Raw genomic sequence first — 19,279 nt, 5'->3', positions numbered from 1 at the left:
GGCCAAGAAGGCTTAGATGTTGCAACTATGCCATTTTTCCAGCTCAATTCCAATCATGTGTCATCAGGACTTGGAAACAGGGCTAAGAGAGAGAGAGAGAGAGACAAACAACATCAAGTTGGCCTGGAAAGAATGCAATTGAGTACAATCAGGAAACCCCGAGTCTGGAACAAGGAAAGTTTCAGCAATTTAACCCCCTGCCCACTCCCTCCTGGGTTGGAGCTCCGGCCTCAGACACCTGGGTTCATCCTGTGTCCTGGGGCATGAAGCTCCTCTGCTCGCTTAGGTTAAGGGCCAACTCCAGCTGATTCTGGCCCTCCTACGACTCTGACTTCATGCTTAATGGATGCTCCTGGCTAGGCTCTGGGCTGGCTGCCTCAGGGGAACAATACATGTGAAGTTCTGGGGAAATTCTCTGAGCTTCCTATAGATACTTCTTTGCTCCACTTGGCCAGGGGCCAGTGAAACTGAAAAAAAAAAATCTCATGTTCTACTTCCTGCCCTGCCTGGTCTGACCCTTTGATTACTCCACTGGGGAGGAGCCCGGGAGCCGCTTCCTTGGGAAGCATTTTCCAGAAGCCACAGGATGCCCAGCCTCATCCCAAGAGTCCCTCCAAGGTTTGTACAAGTGAGTCAAGAGTAGAATGAACGCTCAGGCATTGTTTAGTGGAATCAAAACCGACAAGAACTGAGAGTAACCTGAGTCTGGTTAAGTAAATACAGCCACACCAGCTAGCCAGTGGAGTGGACTACTGATCAAACATGAAGGAGGAGGAAGAGGAGGAGGGGGAAGAAGAGGAGGAGGAGGGGGAGGAAGAGGAGGAGGAGGAGGAGAGGGAGGAGGAGGAGGAAGAGGAGGAGGAGGAGGAGGAGGAGGAGATCATCTGGACGCTATAGATGGGAAAATAGCCAAAGTGTATCATTAAGCAAGTTTGCAGTCACTATGACAAGCTACAAAATGCTTATGTATGCTCAGGGAATTCCAGAAGAACTTTACCCACAGATGTTGCTCAAAGAACAACAGGAAGCAGATCCAAGGAAGAGGGGGAGAAAGGCACAGTGCTCTGACATGCCTTCCTTGCTGCTTCCATCTTTCTTCTCAGGAAGTATACTTCAAAAGCTACTGTGAAGGACAGTTTCCTGGAGCATTTACAGGCCAACTGACCAGTTGGAGTGTTTTCCAGCCTGAGACTTTCAGCATTTGGCTTTGAAGTACTCATTCCCAAGGCATATGTGAGAACTTTGTAGATGGGCATGCCTGAACTCCGTCTATGCTCTGTGTTCTAGACAGAGGTAGGTTAATCAGTGCTTTTAATTAACCCAACCTGGGTCTGAAGGACCACAGGGAAAAACATCTTGTCCTTTGCCTGACTCACCATCTCTGGCATTGGAGCATTCTGTTTTTCTCCTAGATCATGCACCAAGTTGCCCAAGTTTTTCCTCATCCTCTTATGCGACTTCCTGCCATCATCCACTGTGAGCCCCAGGAACCCAGTAAGCCCTCTCCATGCTTGGGCTGAATCTCACCGGATCAGGCATTTGGATGTCAAATGTGCTGTCCAGAGCTGAGAGCAGATCATATGATGTCTGAACAAGTCTCTCACCTTAGGCCCAGTGAGGTTTTGCTCTCCTAGAGACCTTGTGATGGGGCACTGCCGGATCTGTTCCTGCCGTAACTGCAGACATTAAACCAAACCAATCACACACATGGTTGATGGCACCAAACAGATAGCGTGTATCCTGGTCATGCCTCTTTGTCTCTTCTGCTAGCAGACTCTTGATCAAACACCACTCTTTTCCTTTTTTTGAGACAGATTCTCACCATGTGTGGCTGGTCTTGAACTTGCTATCAGAGGTCACCCTCCAGGCACAGCCTTTGATTCACAAGGGTTACACATATACTACCATCTGTGGGTTTTATCCTTCATTATACTTCAATGAGAATCAGTCATTGAAATTTACACTTAACATAAAAACTTTTTTAAAAATCAGAGTCAGGCGGTGGTGGCGCACGCCTTTAATCCCAGCTCTTGGGAGGCAGAGGTAGGTGGATTTCTGAGTTCGAGGCCAGCCTGGTCTACAGAGTGAGTTCCAAGACCGCCAAGGCTCACAGAGAAACCCTGTCTTGAAAAAAACTACCAAAAACAGTAAACAAAAAAATCAGAGACAGATGTCAAAGGTAGATGTGGAAGACCCCTCCATGATTCTCTGAGCCAGCTCAAGTTCTGGGTCCATGCATTTCCTCTGATCATTTCTTATCAACATCAGTCACAAATCCCCACCCGAAATTAAAGCTTCTTTCTTTCTGTCTAAGCATCTTGGCTTAGAGCCAGTCTTGATATATAACCCACTCAAGCTTAGAATTTTCAATGCTATTCTTGTTACCCTCCAGAGTTACAGGTTACAGACATGTGCCGCCATGCAACATTTTCAGCATCCTTTTTTTTTTCTTAGAAAACTATGAACCTTATGATACTGACACATACCTATACATGCATACAATGTTACAAAAGTCAGTCTACTTTGCTTGGTTCATCTGAAGGCTGCTACTAGAAGACTTACTTCAGGGCAGCAAGGTTGAGGGCATTTAAGCCCATTCCCACAGTGACACACCTACTTCAACAAAGCCACACCTTTTAATAGTGCCACTCCCTGGGCCAAATATATACAAACCAACACAGAGGGGAGAAAATGGGAGGAGCCTGGTAGTTTTGCTGTGTATTTTGCATGGTGATGAACGCAAGATTTTTTTCTTTTTTCTTTTTTCTTTTTTTGATTTTTCAAGACAAGGTTTCTCCGTATAGCCCTGGCTGTCCTGGAACTCACCCTGGAGACCAGTCTGGCCTCAAACTCAGAAATCCGTCTGCCTCTGGCTCCCGAGTGCTGGGATTAAAGGCGTGCGCTACCACTGCCTGGCTTGAATGCAAGATTTTATTTCATCTACATTTTATTTATTTGTGTGTGTGTGTGTGTGTATGCCACAGCATGCAACTGGAGATCTCACTATGTTATGCACGATAGCCTCAGAATATGCTTATTTAATTCTTTATCCAACAAAGACTCCCAGAGCTACTCTTGTGTGTCAGATCCTATATTGTGTCATCATCAGAGCTACTTCCTCTTGCATCAGATGGCAGCAAATACAAAGACCCATTATGCAGACATTATGCAGAGTGAGAGACCTTGGAACACTTGGCCCTAAAGAGAAGGTCTCCATCAGACCCTTCCCTCAGGGTTCAGAGAGCCCCGTGAAAGAGGAGGTGGAAAGAGTGTAAGAGCCAGAGGGGATGGAGGACAGTAGGAAAATAAGACCCTCTAAATTAACAAGATCAATACACATATTGACTCACAGAGACTGAGGCAGCGTGCACAGGGCCTGCACAGCTGGGGTCCTAGAGCAGAAAGAAGTGGATGCATGCTCCCATCCCTAACCCAGAAACTAACTCCAATTGATAGCCACTTACAAATGAAAATTTAGTTTCCTCCAAGGGAGTCTCACTGGAGAAACAAACTCCTCTTGAGAGGAGGCTGCATGCCAAGAAAGTGACCACAGAAAAGTAAATCAATGTATCTTTGGAGTTTCTGTGTCTCATAATGTGGCAGAATTTAAAAAATTACCGTATTTTTAAATTTCTAGTATATTATATATTTTTTCCTCCTCTCTTTTTACCCTTTGGGTTCTTTGCATATATACTATGGCTTCCAGTGTAGTGTTTTTATGGGATTCTTGAGTATTAGAACAAGTGGGTCTCTGTTTCTTGTGATTTTTCTTGACTTGTCCAACTCTTGTGTTAGAGTTTGTTTTATCTTATTATATTATATTTTATCATTATTCCTTAGAAGCCTGTTTGTTTTCTAATGAGGCAGAAAAGGGAGTGGATCTAGAGAATAAATATGGAGAGGAACAGGGGGAATGGAGGGAAGGAAACTGTAGTCAAGATATATCACTGAAGTGGAAACTTAAGGGTTCTTTGGGAAGTCAATTGGATGGTGTTTTGCTGGGGCAAACACGTGAAGAAACGTTTTGTTCAAGTGGACACAGGTGTGACAGACTAAGGCAGACTCGTGAAGGAACGTTTCACTGAAGCAGACACAGGAGAGAGGATGCTCTGCTAAAGCAAGCAAGTGAAGGGATACGTGATGAAGGATTCTTTGTTAATGACACGCATGTATTCGTTCACTTTACATTGTTTAGTTGAGCGGCATTTGTTGGAACTCCATACAGAGAAATGCACTGAAAAACCTCTGGTGGTGGCTGCGGCTTCTGAGGACTTGGGCTGATTGGATGCATGAGCTCAGGCAAGACAAGTATTGAGGCAAGACATGTAGAGGACATGTGATGTTTGGAGGGTATAAATAGGACTCCACGGAGTGATGGAGACAGAGCTTGGCTTGTTGGTACAGCTAGCTGTGCAATGATTGTGGGTCTTGAGTCTTTGCTGATCTTCCCTTCCCTGAGAGAGGCACAGCCAAGAACTTCTGTTGTCCCTCCCAGTCTCTCCTGCTCGCTCAAGCTGAGGCTGAGGCCTGGCTGTCTCTGCTAGGTTGTGATACTGCTGCTGATTCCTATTTGCTATCCTGACTCTACTGAACTAGACTGCTGGTGTATTTGTGAAGTGTTTGAGAGTGGATTGAGCTGGAGTGGATCGAGCTGCCACTGCTAACCTGTGAACTGAACTGCCGATTTCCAGACAACATAGGTGGGAGTTGCTCCAAAGAACCTTTCTAAACAGGTCCATTCTCCCCCTCGCCCCCCTTATTGTTTCTTTTCCACTACCTCTGGTGGGTGGTGTGTTATAAGAGAGGATAAAGCATTTAAGAACTGCCATTAAAAATAAGGTTTGAAATAATTAAAGTTACATATTATGTGAGAAAAATCTATTTTCAATAAAAGGAAAAAGAAATTGCTTTATTGCATATTTAGCAGATACATTCTGTGCATTATACATAATGTATATGACAGAAAGAGTACCAATATAACAGAGTAGAACCCAACATTAGTTTAAATATGCACCATCACCATCAGATCTTTGTAGCCACAAATAACCCTCACCTGTTCCTGCTCTGACTCCATTTCTGATGTCATTGTTCCCTGCTTTTCTGGTTCGACTGCACGTTTGCCTCACCAAATGACATATAACCTTGTTATGCATTGTTCTGAACTGTATAAAGAGATTCACACCTAATTCCCTGTAGCTTTCTTTTGCTCAACATTTTGTTTTATTAGCGATGGACCTGCATTGTCACTTGTGGTTCTTTTTGATGGTGATTCTTGGTTGCCAACTTGACTGTAAGTGGAATGAACTACAATCCAGAAATGGAGGGCACACCTGTGATCCACATCTTTCGTCTAGAAGACACAGGCTTTTGATCCAGATCATGAGGTGGGAGGACATATCTTTAATCTGGGCCACACTTTCTCTGGACAATGGAAGAAGGAAGGTTCTATTTTTTGTTTGCTTGTCCTCACCTTCCTAACATATCCATTCCTTCACTGGCATTGGAGCCTACTTCTTCAGGATTCCTGCACATACAGAGGACTATTGGAGACACCCAGCATATACATAAGACTATCGGAGACACCCAGCATATACATAAGACTATCGGAGACACCCAGCCTTGTATGGCTTTCCATTTACATCTTTTACAATACTTGATGATTATGCCCTTCTAATAAAAAGCTTAGAATACTTAGTACTTGGTTTACACCTCACCTCACTTGCTTTACGAAAACTCTCTCTTTTTAGGTGATACAACTCTGTCCCTCTAGGTGTTAGGAGTCTCTTGAGCCTTCTTTCTACTCCCAACCTGTGGGAGACTCATAGGAGTGGTCTATTATTGGCCTTGTTAGAGAAAGTCTGTCACTAGGGGTCAGGAGTGGGCTTTGAGGCTTCAGAAGCTCAAGCTAGGCCCAGTGTTGCTCCCCTGCTGCCTGCTGATCAGGATGCAGAACCCTCAGCTACCTCTCTAGCACCATGTCTGCCTGTATGCTACCATGTTTCCCACCATGATAATGGACTAAATCTCTGAACTGTGAGCCAGACCTGACTAAATGTCCTCTATATTAGTTGCTGTGGTCATAGTGTTCTCTCACAGCAATAGAACCCTAAGGTGGTAGGGGTTATTGGTACAGACTTTTAACACAAATCTAGTCTGTGTACCTCTTATCACATGGGCAGCCTCCACCTGGATCCAATACATAGTGATGTGTTAGAATAGCCGCTTGAGTCTGAACACAGCACACCAGGCCAAAGCAGTTCCATGTGTTAAGAGGTTTATTGGGAGAGAGAGGGGGAAGGTGTCGGTGGAAAGAGAAGAGATTGTGTGTGTGTGTGTGTGTGTGTGTGTGTGTGTGTGTGAGAGAGAGAGAGAGAGAAGCATTCCTCATATATATGGATGATGATGTGCTCACAGGTAAAGGTGGGAGGTGAGTTCAATGGATTCTGGGAATATGGTGAATATGGTGGTCCTTATCTTGGCAACAGGTGTGTAGTCGAGCTGATGCCTATGGGATGTCACAGGTTTTGGAGGTCCTGATGACAACACATAGGCTCTGAATTAGTATAGTAAGTCTCATGGCTTCATCCTTACCTGCTACCTAGTCTCTAAACACAGTGAGGTCATATGACAACTATAAGCAGGGTGCTTGGTGACACTTCCCAGAGAAAAATTCAAAGCTCTATAGTGGCTCAAACAGTTTTACAGAACAACTGTATTACAAATATTATTTTCTAAAATGTGTGTGTGTACTCATGTGCCACAAGGTACATGTGACAATTTGTGGGAGTTATTTTTCTCTTCTATCAAATGAGTACTGGGAATGGAATTCTGGCCATTAGGCCTAGCAACAAATACCTTTACCTATTTGAAACATCTCACTGGCCAAATTAATTATTTTTAATTGGTGTATGTTCATTGTATGTCATTATGGATATCATAAAGGCATTTTTTCAAGTAAATTTTTATCACTTGCATTTCCACGCACTCTTCCTTTCTCCTTTCTCTCTGGATAATCCTCTTTGTTTCCCCAGCCTTGCTGCTACTTACATGTCATATCTTGCTGAGTTTGGCATGGACTTGAGTATGACATGGTTTCCTGCCCCTGGAACAGAACTAGTGGGGTGTGGGTCTTCACAAGTGTTGATGACTGCTATGGTTGTAAGGCTCGTTTGTATAAAATTGTACATATTTTTCACATTCCTTTTTTTTGAGGAATGTTCTGCCAAAGTTAATGACTCTATGATAGCTAGAGACAGCTTGAGTTCAGGAGGTGAGGGAGTGTCAGAACACTGTGACCTTCAGGATAACCCTTAAGGCTCTGGGAAAGAATGCTGAAAACACGAGTTTGAAAATTTATAATTTCTTAACTATGCAAAATATAAGGATACAATATGAATTGTATAAGGAGCTTCACAGATCTAAAGGAACAGAGGCAGCTGCCCTATGAGCCAGACTGTCAGAAACATACTAAGGAAGGAGATAGAGATTTAGAGAGTGGTGATCGCAAGGCAAGATCCCACACAGCTAAATTTTTTGCTTATGCTTATGAGTTCAAGGTCAGCCTCAGACAAAGCTAATTTAGGTCCAGGTATAGTCAGAATGGTAATTTCAGAGAAGGGTCCCACCCAGCTATCTTATTATCTTGCGGTCCCTATCTAAGAATCAAGGGGCTGGGGTCAGGTGGTGTTGATTCAAGATATAATCAAAAGGGAACCTGTGATAATGACTGAATTGATGTTTAAATAAAAAAGAGACTTTGTCTGCAAGAGATGAGCTATCCAGAGAGTTTTTTTTTGTTTTTTTTGTTTTTTTTAATATCAAGAGAAAGCTGTCTCAAGCAGAGCAGAATATAGAATACAATCTGAAAAGCTAAAGCAGAACACACACACACACACACACACACACACACACACTATAGAGACAAGAGAGGGGGCCGGGAAGGAGAGGGAGGGGGAGGGGGAGGGGGAGGGAGAACGCTAGTGAGCAATCTGGAAAGCCAAAGCTGTTTTGAGCAGAACACAGGATGTCAGTCTGGACTCACACTTTGACTTTGAGTCATTTGCTTTGCAGCTCTCAAATACCCCTTCTCTCAGAACCCCTCTCCAAGCCGAGGCTGGTCCTTGGCAATGTAAGTATATGACATATACATATGTAATATTTTAGGTATAAATATAAAACCCATGGTCTGCAAATGAGTACAAAACATGCCACATCTGTCTTTGTCTTATAAGAGGGATGTGGGGAAAGGGTGGTTCAGTAGCAGAAGTGATGGGATGTCTAACTCCAGCTTGCTTGAGACTTCTTTTTACTGGGTGCTGGAATCACTAGGGGTCACAGGAAGAGCAAGCTCTAAGGCACAGGCCTTCTCCCAACACTGTCATCATTTTGATTTTCCCACTGGCTGGAGCGAGTTACACAATCAGGGCCAGATTCAGGGTAAGTGGTTCTCACTGGAAGATAAGCAAAGCCAGAGAACAGAGATGTGGGCCAATGTGCTGAAGAGGTCAGCATAGGAACTTTGGGAAGGTCATGAAACAATCACCCCTCCAGGAGAGGCTAATTAGCATTTTTCAGACCACAGGGTGGAACCAAACCGAGGGTGGGGACACATTCAGCAGGACTGACCATTGCTCACCTTCAGACAAGGGAAGACCTTGTCACCTCATTCCCTAAAGACCAATCAGTTTAAAGGGTGCACTGTTCTGCCAATCATATTGTGCCTAGTTGCTGATGCTCTGTTCTGCCCCTGGAAACCATATAAAAAGTCGCTGAACTAGTGCTGGGGGTCGTCACCTCTCCTTCGGGTCTGGGACGATCCCAGTGCACTGGAACAATAAATTCCGATTGCGCCAGGTGTGGTGGCGCATGCCTTTGGTCCCAGCACTCAGGAGGCAGAGGCAGGCGGATTTCTGAGTTCGAGGCCAGCCTGGTCTACAGAGTGAGTTCCAGGACATCCAAGGCTACACAGAGAAACCCTGTCTCGAAAAACAAACAAACAAAATAAATAAATAAATTCCACGTGGTTCACTCAGGGGGTCCTCGGTAAGCTAAGGCTCCCTGGAGTCTTACAGTGCTTGGCAGGGGAGTGGTGTCCATTTTTGAAGTTGGTTATCTTGGCTAAGTTTAAAAGTGCCAAAGAAAATGAAACAAATAAAACTGAATGAAAGCTGGGTAAGCTTCCATGAATAGCCCTGCAACAGAAATGTAAGGGTTTAAATGGTTGCAGTATTCAATTGGAAAGATGTGAAATACTTTCTGGAATATCTGCCCCAGAGCTACACACCTCAAAAGCTGATGTGTTTATCCTTTGATTTGGACAGATTAGCCCAGGAATCATCCAGATCAGTTCAGGTGGGTATTTAACCTAGCTCCCAGAACGCGGTTGTCCAGGAAAAAGGTCTTTTTCCTTGTTCTTTAGGGCTGAGACATTTAAAGACACGTCAAAGGCAAACTGGTTTGAATTCAGACACGTTGTTGCTGACTGATGAGCCTGCTGTATCGGGAACACACGCTGGGAGCAAGACTCAGGTTCCCCAGGCTCTTCTACCAAATGAACCCAGAATCAAAATTGCAAATAATCCTTTTAATTCCAGCTGTTTTGGCCCAGGCCTTTAATCATGACTCCCCGGAAGCAGAGGCAGTCGGATCTCTTGAGTTTCAGGACAACCAGGACTGCATAGAGAACCCTGTCTAGAAAATCCAAATCAACCAACCAAATACTCCTTTAAATTCCAATTTTAAAACAAAAATTGCATAATGAAGGGAAATGGCTGTGTTGGCATACTTAGTCGTGCCTCATATCAAGGGCGTTGTTTAAGGCCTACAGAGGATCATTAACCATCAGAGCCCATCTTCAGACCTGGGGGCCCTAGGCTATCTCAGTTCTCCAGGACAGCGGCTCTCCTATCTCCGCAGAGGCAGAAGGACTTCAGAGTGCTAAGCTGCAACGGCTTTCCCGCTTTGCACTTGCTTGGGAGAGAAATTTTCCGTAGTAGGCCCTAGGTCTTTAAGGTTGGTCGAGCCCAGTGCTAAACTCAGATTCTGAGAACAAGGGTGGAGCAAGGCGTGATCCAAAAGCCCCGGGGTGATCCAAAAGCTTCAATAAACAAGTGAGGGCGGGTGCACCTGTGCCCGGATCTCCAAATCCCGTTCGCACCAGGGCTTCCGCCTCTAGACCTCATCCCCTGCCTGGAGCTTCGGCCCGCCCTTACTCTGGGCAATGACTAACAAGGCTGGACCACAACACTTCAGGCCCAGCTCCGAGATTTATGTCCTGCTGCAGCACGCGTCAGAAGGCCACTTCAGTCCAGGACCCTAAAAACCCCGCCCCCGTTCCTCCAGTCTCTCTCCAAGGCGCCTAGCGACCTTCGGCCCAGCGCCCCACGCGCAGAGGCGCTCTTCTCTGACGTACGGCGCTCTCAGAGTGACGCACAAGTCCCGCCCCGACCTCAAGCCCCGCCCAGGCTGTGGCCATTCCCCGCCTCTTGTATCTTGAACCGCTTCTCCCTGAGCTCAGGCGGCGTTTTCCGATCCTGCTGCGGTCTAGGTGGCGTTTCTGTCCGGCCACGAGAGACTGTATAGCCCCGCCGCCCGCGGGCAATGGTGCGGCGGAGCGCGCAGACGCGGGCGGCCCTGCGGTGGGTATGAAAGGAGGATGGAAGGGCAGGACGAGGTGTCGGCGCGGGAGCAGCACTTCCACAGCCAAGTGCGAGAGTCCACGGTGCGTGGTCGGGCGGTTCCCTGGTGCTGCGCCGCGCGTTGGACCCAGGAGCGCAGCGTAGACCAGCACGGTCCCATAGTTTCTTCCCGGACCCTTCACGCATGTTGGCCTTCCAGCACCCCACTGGGTCTGCTGCAGACTGACTCCGACGCCCCGCATCACTTGAGACCCGTTCACCTGCTCCCCATCTTCTCACCTCTGTCACCTCCTGCTCTGTCACCCTACTGCTCTCTCCTCTTGTAGGTCTCCCTCGCGCCACCAGCGTTCTCTCCCCTCCTTTCTGTCCTCTCCTTACCTATGTTCCCTCCCCTTCATTCTAACTTCCTATCTTTCTCCTGTCACCTTTATACCCACCCACCACCCCGTACCTATGTCTTCCTTCCGCTGCGTCACCTGTGCTCCTCCCTTTCCCTGAGCTCCCTCCTATCATTTCTGCCCGCTTCCAGTCACCTGTGCCCACCTCTGGTCACCTGAGTTCGGCTCTCCTCCCAACACTTGTAGCCCGTCATCATCGGACCTCCTCAGTCACCTACACTTAACCTGCGTCCATTTCTCCTATACTCTCCCTATGCGTCCATTCAACTCATCTGCACCTTTATCATCTGCTTCACCATCTTCACCTGAGTTTATCCCGCATCTCCTGCTAACTGAGGGTATAGGGTGATGGGTGGCTGCCTCTTTTCTTCTAGCCGGGCGTGGTACCTGGTATCTGGGCTGAGCTTGCTGTGGCTCAGCTGTAAGTACAGACACCTGGCTTCCCAAGCTTCCAGCCCTGCAGTGGCTCTGGCCTCCCACCCGCATCTCCCTATACTCACACCCTCTCTAAACCCCTCTATCCAGGACAGAGTTAAAAACTTCCCGAGGAGTGTAGACAAGTCTTTCGTAGGAAGGGCGAGAGCAGGAACCTACAGTGCTGTCAAACAACTGCTCTGGAAAGGATGGACCCCTTTCATCCTGCTGTTTCTAGCAGGTCAGGAAGCCAGCTTGGCTCCCTAAGGTCTCTTTTGATGAGTGCCTTTCAGGATGCCCTACACTATTGTAAAAGAATTAGTTTGTGTCCCCATAACTCTGCAAAGTATGTTCAAGTTACATATTTGCATTCACCTCTCTTCTAGTTCACGTTCCCCTCTCAGTCACACCCTTGGTTTGAGGGAAACATTCTGGTTCAGTTTGTGCAGTTACTGATTTTGAAAACTGAGAACTGGCTTGCCGAGTCATACTGAAGTAAGAGGAGATGCATTAAATCTGAGTTGATAGAGTTTAGTACAATGTAGTTGGTTAATTTTTATTTTTATTACTTCTTTGATTATTTCATACAATGTATTTTGAGCACATTCATCCCTCCCCAGCCCCTCCCGGACCTCTCTCCACATTCCCAACTTCATGACTTTTTTTTTTTTAAACCATTTGAATCAAATTTGTGCTGCCTTTCCATGCTTGGGTGTGTGGGCATTTATCGGAGGTTATGGTTGACCTATGAGTAGCGCACTTTAAAAAAAAAACTGACTCTTTTTTAGCAGCTGTCAGTTGTCAATAACTCCTCAGATAGGGGTGGGTCTTCATGTTTACTTCTTTCTTCATACTGAGATTTTTGACTGACTTGGGCTTGCCCAGGTTTTGTATGCATTGTTAAAAACCACCCTCAGTTCATTTGTATAGCTGCCATAACTGGAAACCCTGTCATAACTGGAAAACACTGGTTCTATATGGACATCCACTGCTTCTGGCTCTTACAATCGTTTTGCCCCCTCTTCCACAATTGTTTTAAATCTCAGGAAGAGGGGAATGATACAGAATTCCTATTTAGGGCTGAGCATTCATTCTGTAGCCTCATATTCTTTGTACCTTGGCCATTTTGGGTCTCTACACAGAAAGCATCTCTGATGAAGGTGAAAAGATGCACTAATCTCTGGGTTTAACAATAAGTCATTAGGAGTTAGTTTAATATGGTTTTCAGTTAGCAATATAGTAGTAGGTATAGATATAGGTTCTGTCCTAGGGTCTATGACTCTTTACACACAGAGTCTTGTCTCCAATTACAGTGCCAGGTATGAGGTTCATTTTGTGGAGTGGACCTTAAAGCCAATCAGAAAGTATTTGGCTACTCCCACAAATTATGCTATTAGGAAGGAATCTATAATTTTAAGTATGCCCTAGATACATTTTCTACAAAACATACTTGACTAATCATGGTTTCAGATGCAGAAATAGAATTTTGCTACCTTGCCAGAGACCCAGGCTTTCTCAACAGTTGTAACTTTTATCTTCTCTAAGTGTAACTGCTGCTCTGGTTTCTAAGGCTATAGGTTAATTTTGTTTTATTTTAAAAATTCTTTTATATGTATGAGTGTTTGTTTGTACTTATATCTGTATATCATGTATGTGCATGATGCCCATGGAGTCCAGAAGAGGGCATCAGATCTTTGGAACTGGAGTTAACAAATAGTTGTGAATTGTCATGTGGCTACTGGGAACTGAATCTGGGTCCTCTACCATTGAACTACAATGTCAGCCCAGAGAAGTGGCAGGTTTACTCATTCCTCTGTGCCTGGTGCATCTGGCGGTGGACTTCTGCTAGTTTCTGAAAGTTTTCTCAGGGTGGGTCTGCTCTGACACACTCAGGAATCTGAAATATGTATGACTGCTATGGTAATACAAGTGTATCCTTTTTAAGTTCTGAGAGCTGTTTTTGGGAAATCCTAGTGAGCACAAGTAGATCTCTCACAATTCTTGGAAATGGGCTGGAATACCTGTATTACTCCTTGTTTTTAGCATATTTAAGGTGGATGTCTAATTATTTCAACAACATACATTATCTTCCTCATTGTATTGTCCTTGTGCTTTGTGAAAGATCAGTTAGCTGTATTATATGGTTATAATTCTAGCATTCCTATTCTGTTCCATTGGTCAGTACTTCATTGATTATTATTATTTTTATTTTTGATTTTTCGAGACAGGGTTTCTCTGTATAGCCCTGGCTGTCCTGGAACTCACTTTGTAGACCAGGCTGGCCTCGAACTCAGAAATCCACCTGCCTCTGCCTCCCAAGTGCTGGGATCAAAGGCGTGCACCACCACCGCCTGGCTACTTCATTGATTATTTAAGCTTTATTTTTACTTTACAAGAGCCCTTTGATTATATTCTTTCTCTTCAGATTGTGCTGATTATTCTGGGTTTTGATTCTCTGCATAGACTTTAGAATCAGCTTGTTTATATCTACAAAGTAACTTGCTTGGGTTTTGGTTGAGATTGCATTCAGTTTGTAGATCAAATAGGGAGAACTTGCATCTCCCTGTTCATGAACATGGGCTATCTCCCATTTATTAAAGTTATTTTTAGATGTTTTCATCAGAGTTTTATGGTTTTCTTATGTATATTTTAAATATGTTTTGTTAGATTTCTGCATACTCTGTTAACATTACATTTTTTGGCATGCTAGTGTAAATGATGTGTGTTTTATATTCCAGTTTCACTTGTTCCTGGGCTGGTAGCACACACTTTTTAAAGTAATTAATTAATTCACATCTCGATCAATTGAAGCTGCTTCTCCCTCCTTTCCTCCCAGGCCCTCCCTCTCCCTGCCCACCTCTCCTCCCTCCATCACCACCCCTCCATCTTCTCCGAGAAAGGGAGGCCTCCTATTGATATTAACTTGCCTTGGCAAATCAAATCTAGGACTAGGCACATCTTCTATTGAGCCTAGACAAGGCATCCCAGTTAGGGTAAAGGGATCCAGAGGCAGACAGTAGAGTCAAAGAGAGCCCCTGCTCTAGTCTTTAGGGATCCCATAGGAAGACTAAGCTTCATATCTGCTGCATATGTGTAGGAGGCATAGGTATGCCCCTTACATCCTCTTTGGATGGTGGTTCAGTCTCTGTGACCCCTCCTATGGGCCCAGGTTAGTTGATTCTGTAGGTTTTCTTGTATTTTCTTTGACTCCTCTGGCTCCCTCAGTCCTATCTCCCACTCCTCCATAAGATGCCCTGAGCTCTGCCTAATGTTTGACTGTGGGTCTCTGCATCTGTTTCCATCAGCTTTTGGATGAAGCCTCTCAGGGGACAGTTACACTAGGTTCCCGTTTGCACGTGTCAGTAATGGTGGGGTCTCAAGTTGGGCCAGCCGTAGGTTGACCTTTTCTGCAATGCCTGCTCCATCTTTATCACTGACATCTTGTAGGTGGGACGAATTGTGGTTCGAGGGTTTTGTGGCTGAATTGGTATTCCATTCCTCCATTGGAAGTCTTGCCTGGCTAGGTGTTCGGTTCAGATTGGTGTCACATACTTTTATTCCCAGAATCTCCATAGGTAGAGACAGGCAGGTCTATGTCATTTTAGGGCTACTCTGGTCTATATGATGAGCTTCATGTCAGTCAGGGCTAAGGGCAGTATAGTGATACTCTGTCTCAAAACAAAAAGCATGCAAACAACAACAAAACCCTGACATAAAAACTGAGACCAAGCTAAAACAAAAATTTCACTTGTCCATTGCTGGCATATAGGAAAAGTGATTGACTTCAGTATTTTAATCTTGTGACCTTCACTCTTGATATAATTATATATAAGTTCTAGGTCTTTCTGTGTATTCATTCATTTTTTTTAAATTAGATAATACAACCATCTGTGTATAAAGGCAGTTTTACTTGTTAATTTCAATCCTTTTTCTTGTTTTCTTGCATTAAATAGGATTCTTAGAACTGCGTTGAAGAATGAGAAAGGGTGCCTTTGCCTTGTTGTAGGTCTTAGAGAAGCTTTGCTTTTCTCATTTCCTTCCTTTCTTTCTTTCTTTCTTTCTTTCTTTCTTTCTTTCCTTTCTTTCCTTTCTTTCCTTTCTTTCCTTTCTTTCCTTTCTTTCCTTTCTTTCCTTTCTTTCCTTTCTTTCCTTTCTTTCTTTCTTTCCCTCTGCTTGCTCTGGTTGGCCCGACTCAGACCGGCTGCCTCCAGTCAACTCCACTCGCTTAGTCTCTGCTTGCTCTGGCCCAAAGATTTCTTTGGGCCAGAGCATAAGTACACTGTACTTATACATAATACAGATACTTATACATAATACACTGTACTTATACATAATACAGATACATAAGTACACTGTAGCTGACTTCAGATGCACCAGAAGAGGGTGTCAGATCTCATTAGAGGTGGTAGTGAGCCACCATGTGGTTGCTGGGATTTGAACTCAGGACCTTCAGAAGAACAGTTAGTGCTCTTACCCGCTGAGCCATCTCACTAGCCCCTGCCTTTCTCATTATTAAGTATGTTAGTTTTTGATGCTTTGTAGATAGGTATTCTTTAGCTGCTGAGGAAGGCCTCTAATCTTAGGTTGTTTTAAAATTCACATTTTTTCTTATGTATTTGGCTTAGGTTTACTTTTTCATTCATGATGAATTAATGTCACCTAGCTAAAGTAGTGTTTTATTTATATTTCTAAATAAAGTTGATACATTTAGAAATGATGTATTTATTTAAATATTTATTAATTTTATGTATATGAGTGTTTTGGCTCTATGCTTTTTTTTAACTATATGATGATACATCACAGTTATTTCTTCCTTTTGGGTTACATCATTTAAAATAAAGTACTCTAGTGACTCTTTTTCTTTGTGAGAGACAGGGTCTCATATAGGCTGGGTTAGCTTTGAACTCTCATTGTATTACTGAAGATGAACTCTTGTTCTTCCATTTCTCAAGTGTTGATAATATAGGTGAATGCCATCATTCATGGGTTAGAATATGCACATTAATTATACCAGTGATTGGATTTTACTGTGACATTTCTATGTATTCATATATCCTCATTTGATTCCTTCTCCCTTTTGTTCTCCTCTTATATACCTCATGGTCCTTTTACCCTCAAAACAGCTTCATCTTCCTTTATAGCTGAGTAATTCTCCACTGTGTGTATGTACCATATCTTTTTGGCTCAGTCATCTGTCAATAGACTATTGTGTAGCAGTAATTTTAGCTACTCCCCTTTGGCTTCCAGCCAGAGCTCCCACTCAGGAGCTCTTTGGATCTGCAAATGAAAGACAGACAGACAGACACACACACACAAGTTTATTTTTGAAATGCCTTGGCTACGCAAAGGCTGGGCCATTCTAATCCTCCCTCAACTAGCATACTTTTCCCTCCAGTACTCCTGACTCAACACCTTCTAAATCCACCTATAACTTTGCTGCCCTGTTACCTTCTGTGAGGCTTATTGGTTTATGCTGCCCAAGATGCCTCTGGGCTGCCCTTCCAGGGGCCACTTTCCCTTCCCAACTACATTTTGGATGATCTTCCCCCTGTGGCTCTAAATCTGAGCTGTCTCTTGATTCTGCATCTCCTCCTCACTCCTGTCTCCTTGCCCACAGGAACCTAGAAGTCCCACCTCTCCCTCTTTGCCTAGCCATTGGCTGTTGGCGTTATTGATTCATCAAAACCCAACTGGGGACAAGGACCTAAAGGTTTGGACACACAGATTTCCATTAAGTCAAAGTGGCCTATTGTGTCAATAGGTCACTGTGATAAACACAGGAGTGCAGATCCTGTGCAGGAGCGGTATAACTGAACTATATATAGGTCTGTTTGTAGTTGTTTTTTTTTTTTTGAATCTCCGTTTTTATAATGGCTGTACTGATTCACATATATCTTCTAATGTATATAAAGGTTCCTTTTTGTTCAGATCTTCAGCAGCATTTTGTATAAGAACTGTTTGGCTGAGTGAAATCTTGATTCCCATTCCCTGATAGCTAAGAATGTTGAACATTAGCCATTTGTGTTTCCTTCTTTCCTTCCTTTGTTTCATGAGAAGTATCTGTTTAGATCATTTGTCATTTATTGACTGGATTATTTGTTCTTTTGCTGTTAAGGTTGGAGTTAAAATATTCTGGTTATTCTCTTTCAGATGAATAGCTGTCAAAGATTTTCTCTAACTCTGGGGTAACACTTCATATTATAGTTTCGTTTGCTCCTCAGAAGTGTTTTAATTTAGTGTAATTTCGTCTGTCAGTTCTTGCTTTTATTTCTTGAGCTATTGGAGTCCTACCAGGTTCCTCTGTGCTTCCCTTTAGTAGTTTCAAGTCTTCGACTAAGATCTTTGATCTATTTCTTAGTTGATGTTTGTGTAGGGTGAGAGGGAGCTGGTTTCAGCCTTCTACCTGTGGCTATTAAGTTTCTCAGTACTATTTGTATGAGATGGTGCGTTTTCTTCATTGTCTATTTTTGGAAGATTTGTTAAGAACCATATAGCTGTAGATGTATAGTTTATTTCTTGGTCCATTATTCATTGCTTTACATATTTGCTTTTATTCTGCATACATGCTGATTTTGCTAGTGATTTTGTTGGTGCGGTATTGTATTTTGAAGTCAAGAATTGATCATTGTGGTACCCCCCCCCATTAAACCCTTTTTTTTTTTAATTTTTGTTTTTTTTATTGGGGTCTTTATGACTCCAAATAATGTTTTGCTTGCTGTCTTAGTCAGGGTTTCTATTCCTGCACAAACATCATGACCAAGAAGCAAATTGGGGAGGAAAGGGTTTATTCGGCTTACACTTCCATACTGTTGTTCATCACCAAAGGAAGTCAGGACTGGAACTCAAGCAGGTCAGAAAGCAGGAGCTGATGCAGAGGCCATGGAGGGATGTTCTTTACTGGCTTGCTTCCCCTGGCTTGCTCAGCCTGCTCTCTTATAGAACCAAGACTACCAGCCCAGAGATGGCCCCACCCACAAGGGGCCCTCCCACCTTGATCACTAATTGAGAAAATGCCTTACAGTTGGATCTCATGGAGGCATTTCCTCAACTGAAGCTCCTTTCTCTGTGATAACTCCAGCTGTGTCAAGTTGACACAAAACTAGCTAGTACAGTTGACCCCTTGTCAACTTGACACACAAACACATCACTGGTAAGCCTCAACCCTTAGTTTCTTATTCATCCCCAAGATCTAAATAACTTTAAAAGTCCCACAGTCTTTACATATTGAAAGTTCAGTCCTTTTAAAATATCTAATATCTTTTAAAATCCAAAGTCTTTCTACAATTAAAAGTCTCTTAACTGTGGGATCCACTAAAATATTTTCTTTCTTCAAGAGGGAAAAATATCAGGGCACAGTCACAATGAAAAGCAAAAATTAAACTCCAACTGTCCAATGATCACGATCCTCTGGTCTTCCAAGGGCTTGGGTCACTTCTCCAGCCACGCCCTTTGTAGCACACGCGTCGTCCTCTAGGCTCCAGATGCTCCACCTCTGCTGCTCTTGGTGGTCATCTCATGGTACTGGCATCTCCAAAACACTGCATGACCCCTTCAGTCCTGGGCTGTCAATTGCAACTGAGGCTGCACCTTCACCAATGGCCTTCCATGGCCTTTCACAGTGCCGAGCCTCAGGCTTCTCTGCGTGACCCCTTGATGCCTTCAAAACCAGTACCACCTGGGTAACTCTTACACATTACAAGTCCAGCCACAGCACAAGGTACAACCTTGGTTATCTCTGGAACATAACCTCTGTGCTCTCAAACACTTCCCAGAAGATGTCACCTCAATGATGCTGGTCTCTTCTTAATCACCGCTAATTTCTTAGCTCCA

The 19,279-nt window shown here is 44.0% G+C and overlaps 1 protein-coding gene and 1 long non-coding RNA gene across 13 annotated transcripts in view; both read left to right on the top strand.

Moving 5' to 3' along the window:
- Positions 1–544: 544 nt before the first annotated feature.
- Positions 545–1,987, top strand: Gm36086. Its single transcript, XR_389809.3, has 3 exons — positions 545–618; positions 1,104–1,293; positions 1,413–1,987. It is a non-coding gene; the product is annotated as a predicted gene, 36086 (long non-coding RNA).
- Positions 1,988–10,425: 8,438 nt separating this feature from the next.
- Lmbr1 (limb region 1) overlaps positions 10,426–19,279 on the top strand; it is a 148,620-nt gene continuing 139,766 nt past the window's right edge. For 5 of the 12 annotated variants that reach the window (XM_006535767.4, XM_006535764.4, XM_011249782.3 and 2 more), the window contains exon 1: positions 10,426–10,720. In XM_006535767.4, the coding sequence (XP_006535830.1) occupies positions 10,655–10,720 (66 nt within the window). In that variant the 5' untranslated portion in view covers positions 10,426–10,654. The remainder of the gene's footprint in view (positions 10,721–19,279) is intronic. The other 7 variants (XM_006535771.4, XM_006535772.4, XM_006535770.4 and 4 more) reach the window with 5 other exon arrangements.

Source organism: Mus musculus, chromosome 5, assembly GCF_000001635.26.
Source record: "Mus musculus strain C57BL/6J chromosome 5, GRCm38.p6 C57BL/6J".
NCBI lineage: Eukaryota > Metazoa > Chordata > Mammalia > Rodentia > Muridae > Mus > Mus musculus.
This window is presented reverse-complemented; position numbering and strand designations above follow the sequence as displayed.